Here is a 4,843-nt window from a genome sequence, read left to right as displayed (position 1 = left end):
ATTGTACATTATGCTCTTTTCTTTATATATATATTTTGTACATTATGCTCTTTACTTTATATATTTTGTACATTATGCTCTTTACTTTATATATTTTGTACATTATGCTCTTTACTTTATATATTTTGTACATTATGCTCTTTTCTTTATATATATATTTTGTACATTATGCTCTTTACTTTATATATTTTGTACATTATGCTCTTTACTTCATATATATTTTGTACATTATGCTCTTTTCTTTATATATTTTGTACATTATGCTCTTTTCTTTATATATTTTGTACATTATGCTCTTTACTTTATATATTTTGTACATTATGCTCTTTACTTTATATATTTTGTACATTATGTCCTTTCCTTATATATTTTGTACATTATGCACTTTTCTTTATATATTTTGTACATTATGCTCTTTTCTTTATATATTTTTTCTTTATATATTTTGTACATTATGCTCTTTTCTTTAAATATTTTGTAAATTTTTCTTTATATATTTTGTACATTATGCTCTTTTCTTTATAAATTTTTTCTTTATATATTTTGTACATTATGCTCTTTTCTTTATATATTTTGTGCATTATGCTCTTTTCTTTATATATTTTGTACATTATGCTCTTTACTTTATATATTTTGTACATTATACTCTTTTCTTTATATATTTTGTGCATTATGCTCTTTTCTTTATATATTTTGTACATTATGCTCTTTACTTTATATATTTTGTACATTATACTCTTTTCTTTATATATTTTGTACATTATGCTCTTTACTTTATATGTCAGCAACACATTGTTTTCTTTCATTTAAAGTTTGTTTGTCTTTTTATGTCTATTATTTATTTTTAACATTTTTTGCTGCATGTTTTCGTCATTTCTACGTATTCTGTAAACCTCATCCAGACCCTCGTTTTAGTTGCTACTGGTCATCTGTAACATCTGGTTTTAAAAATAAATATATAATGCATAAATTGTTCTTGTTCCTATCAATTGTTTAGGGTTGCTTCTTCATATACAAGGTATGTAAGATTTAATTTATAAATACTTTATTTCCGTACAAAAGGAGAGAAAATATTTAAAATGCTATCTTTGCTGTCTTGAAGATATTGACTGCAAAACATAAATTTATTTCTCAGTCAATAACGGTAAAATGGAAAACCAATTTTCGAATCTTTTCGCTGGATGCTATCTAATTTATAGGAGAGACGTATATCTAATGTATTTTTGACAAAGTTTTCAATTGATGTCTGAAATAAGGTTGTGGCGATTAACTGATTGATCAAGATAAGCTGTTCAAAATTTTGACCATTTCAGATTATTCATCTAAAACTCGTCAAACGTATGTTTCAGAATAACTTAAGCATGATTTCAAGAACCATCATGATATCTTCACACAATGTTTTGTTCATTCAGTAACGTATGTAGTACCGTGTATCAAAGACATTTTAATTAGTGATCGACTTACACTATGCGTTTTTGGTAAGGTGTTTTTGTTCATGTGTTTGTAAAATGAAAATAACTACTATATATGGTATATGTTTCGCCATTATTTACTTTCTATGTTTGGTTTATAGATATAAGAAGATGTGATTTGAGTGGCATTGAGAAAACTCTCTGATTTATTTATGTTTTTTTGTTATTTGAATACGTTTATTCTTGTTCGTTGCGTTATGTTATAGGCAAACCACCATGGGTCTTAAGTTAACAGTGTGTGTGTTAGTGTTTGCGGTATATGCAGCACATGGTAAGATAAATTTTATATACTTTACAAATAATTTTTGTACCATACAGTTCTAATTGATATTGACGATTCGTTGCTGAACGAAATTAAGTATCATAAACGTACGTGATTTGTTAAGAATATGACAAATGATTTTAAGGTTGAGAGTTTGAACACTGCATATGCAGGTGCAGCGATCGACTGTAATCTTAATTGACCAGGAGTGTACTTTTTCCTGCCGAAAGTCTGTAGTTCTTTCTTGGCACTTCAGCTTCTTCTGTCAATAAAAATGTGCTGCCATGATACAACCAAAAGTGTTAACACTCCAGCTTCTTCTGTCAAAACAAATGTGCTGCCACGATACAACCAAAAGTGTTAATAGTGGCATTAAACAACACTCAATCAATCAATCAATTCATAAAATGCGAGTATGGTCTTGAGAAAACGATGATAGTCCGCCGGAAGGGGACGATAAATTGCAGACTCGTGTTAAAAGAGAGCCATATCTCTTGCACGTTAAAGACTCACTTCTAGATTTCGGAAAGAGTACTAGGCTAATGCCGCTACAAGGCAGCACTCGCACCCGCAAAGTAAAAAGGGATAAATATAATTTGCAAAACTTCTTTCCCAATCCACTATAAATAAATATGTTTAAACTAAATGGAGATATAAAATGGAAAGGAGTAGCTGGAGTATCTTCGTACTATTGTAAAATTGTGAGCTGGTCAAAATAATTTAATTATTGGAAATGCAAGTTGTAAATACCAATACACAAAAGGTACATTGATGAATGCAAATAAAAAAAAATTAAAAATATAAATAAATGGTATATTACCGTAAACTCTCCAGCAGAGTCAAATGGAGGTAATTAATATTTATATGTCACCATGCGGCCTTCGACAAACCAATACCTCATGGTAAGATATGAAAAATCCCGATATGACAGGTGCTCTTCGTTATATTATTTCAGTTGGAGCTAGTCAGTCAGCTAAAGATGACAAACAGAGGTATCGTGCACTTCGTAATCATGATTTATATATTATTTAAGTTGAAGCTGTTTGATCTTCGTAATTCATAATGTATATATTATTTAAGTTGAAGATGTTCGATCTTGGTAATTCATAATGTATATATTATTTAAGTTGAAGCTGTTCGATCTTCGTAATTCATAATGTATATATTATTTAAGTTGAGTATGTTCGGTCAGCTAAAAATGACGAACAGAGGTGCTCTCTGTAATACATGATTTATATATTATTTAAGTTGAAGCTGTATATTGTCTTCGTAATTCATGATATATATATTATTTAAGTTGAAGCTGGTCGATCAGGTAAAAAACACGGACAAAGGTTTTGTCATTACTACGATGTAGACGAGTATGCTCCGTCACGTAACACATGGGAGAAAGCCAGGAAACATTGTCAAAGAAAAGGGGGAGATTTGGTACAGATTAGTAGCCCTAATGAAGATTACCGTGTCAACAAAATGCTGGAAAACGTCATAAACAGTAACGTATTATTTACCTTGCTATTTATTATAACAATGGACTTGGAATATAGAGAATAAATTGCTAAACAAATTAAGTGAAATACAGAAACGACGGAACCCCATCCACAACCTCATACATTGTTCTGGTACTATCTTAAACGATTTGAGCTTGAAGCTGTTGAAATAACATCCAGGTTCTGCTATTTAATCGAATCATTTAATTTAAGATTTATATCACAGTAATATGACATGGTTATAAATACCTCTACTTGGGACTTATTTCATTTTATTTACTACTCCGTGTCACAGGTACTTGTGAATATGGATAGTCGACCTTGCTATGGATAGAAACAAGTGCCTGTGCTTCGTGTCCAGTCTATTGGTAAAGATCCGTACATATTGTCTTCTGCATAAAAAAAAATACCATTAATAACCTTTATTTGGTGATCTGAATACATTACACGTCATATGTCTTCAACATAATACAGAAGATGCTTCATGAAAGAAAATTGTGAACACGATTCGATTGAACAGTGAAGAATGTTCACTCCTCTTAATTTTGAATTTTTTCCAGATTTTCGGAATCTTAGTGTTTTATCGATGGATTGCCATTAAAAGAAATCTGAATTAACAACTTCTTTTTATAATTTTATAACATTGCTTAAAAAAGTTATATTTTAAATTGCTATAATATCCTTGTTTTTTCATATTATTTTCAAAGAAAAGTGTGCCAGTGTTAAATGTATGAAAAGTGTAGAGAGAATTATTTCCCGCCAAATTTTCAGTGGCTTATATATCTCGAAAGTAAGCACACAGATCTTCAGTTTTTTCAGCGTTTTTAGTACCTTTTTCTACTATCAATTTATAACATTCCTTTAAAAACCTTATTATTTTGAAAAAGAGTAGGCTAGCGAACATCTTTAATAGCAAAACTTGGATGTACATTCATTATCTATTTTCAGAAGGAAATGGCGATGGATGGTACATTGGAGCCAAATATGTAAACGGAGAATGGCGAATGGCAGATGGATCTCCAATGTGGTACACTAATTTCCCTAAATATGTCCAAGAAGCATTTATAATGTCAGACTCTCCATCTGACACATCACGTATTACAAATTTCGCTGCCATATTTTATGACGTCACAGCGAATGGTTATGAAACGTACAACTGGGGTTACGTTTCACCTAGGGACAGAAGTAAATTAGGAACAATCTGTGAAATAAAGAAATGTTAAATATGAAATAAAGATTATCAAAAGTAATCTTTATGCTTATAGTTCTTATCTTATTCTTTTAAAAAGACCGTCTAGCATCTTGCATTGCTCATCGAACCAAATAAAAATGTTATGCATGTCCATTCGATCAGGATCATTTTTTTTTTATGTCCTATCGAATTAAGCTGATTACCGGGTTTGTAACTAACATTAGCAACACAACGGTGCCTCGTGTGGAGCAGGATCTGCCTCTAACCCTTCTGGAACACCAGAGATCACCCCAGTGTTCGTGTTGCTCAGTCTTTAGTTTTCTGTGTCTCTTTTTTTCAATTTTTAGCCATGTCATTGTCAGTTTATTTTCGACTTAAAAGTTTCAATATGCCTTTGGTATCTTTTGCCTCTATTTTAAAAAGTAATGGA

At 30.5% G+C, this 4,843-nt stretch overlaps 1 protein-coding gene across 1 annotated transcript; it reads left to right on the top strand.

Annotated features, from left to right (window-relative positions):
- The first annotated feature begins 1,003 nt into the window (after positions 1-1,003).
- Positions 1,004-4,471, top strand: LOC143054791 (uncharacterized). The gene is made up of 4 exons (XM_076227846.1): positions 1,004-1,018; positions 1,679-1,743; positions 3,032-3,226; positions 4,170-4,471. Exons 2-4 carry the CDS (start codon positions 1,689-1,691, stop codon positions 4,442-4,444), a joined length of 525 nt encoding a protein of 174 aa, XP_076083961.1. The 5' UTR covers positions 1,004-1,018; positions 1,679-1,688; the 3' UTR covers positions 4,445-4,471.
- The last annotated feature ends 372 nt before the right edge of the window (positions 4,472-4,843 follow it).

The sequence above is a fragment of the Mytilus galloprovincialis genome, chromosome 12 (assembly GCF_965363235.1).
Source record: "Mytilus galloprovincialis chromosome 12, xbMytGall1.hap1.1, whole genome shotgun sequence".
In the NCBI taxonomy this organism is placed as follows: domain Eukaryota; kingdom Metazoa; phylum Mollusca; class Bivalvia; order Mytilida; family Mytilidae; genus Mytilus; species Mytilus galloprovincialis.
Note: the sequence above shows the minus strand (reverse complement) of the source record. Positions and strands in the feature narration are given on the sequence as shown.

What these genes read in the sequence shown, in the direction of transcription:
- LOC143054791 (XM_076227846.1), top strand. Translation starts at nt 1,689, where the DNA reads ATGGGTCTTAAGTTAACAGTGTGTGTGTTAGTGTTTGCGGTATATGCA. An exon ending in TGCGGTATATGCAGCACATG is followed by an intron (nt 1,744 to 3,031) that starts GTAAGATAAATT and finishes ATATTATTTAAG; the next exon opens with TTGAAGCTGGTCGATCAGGT. An exon ending in GCTGGAAAACGTCATAAACA is followed by an intron (nt 3,227 to 4,169) that starts GTAACGTATTAT and finishes ATCTATTTTCAG; the next exon opens with AAGGAAATGGCGATGGATGG.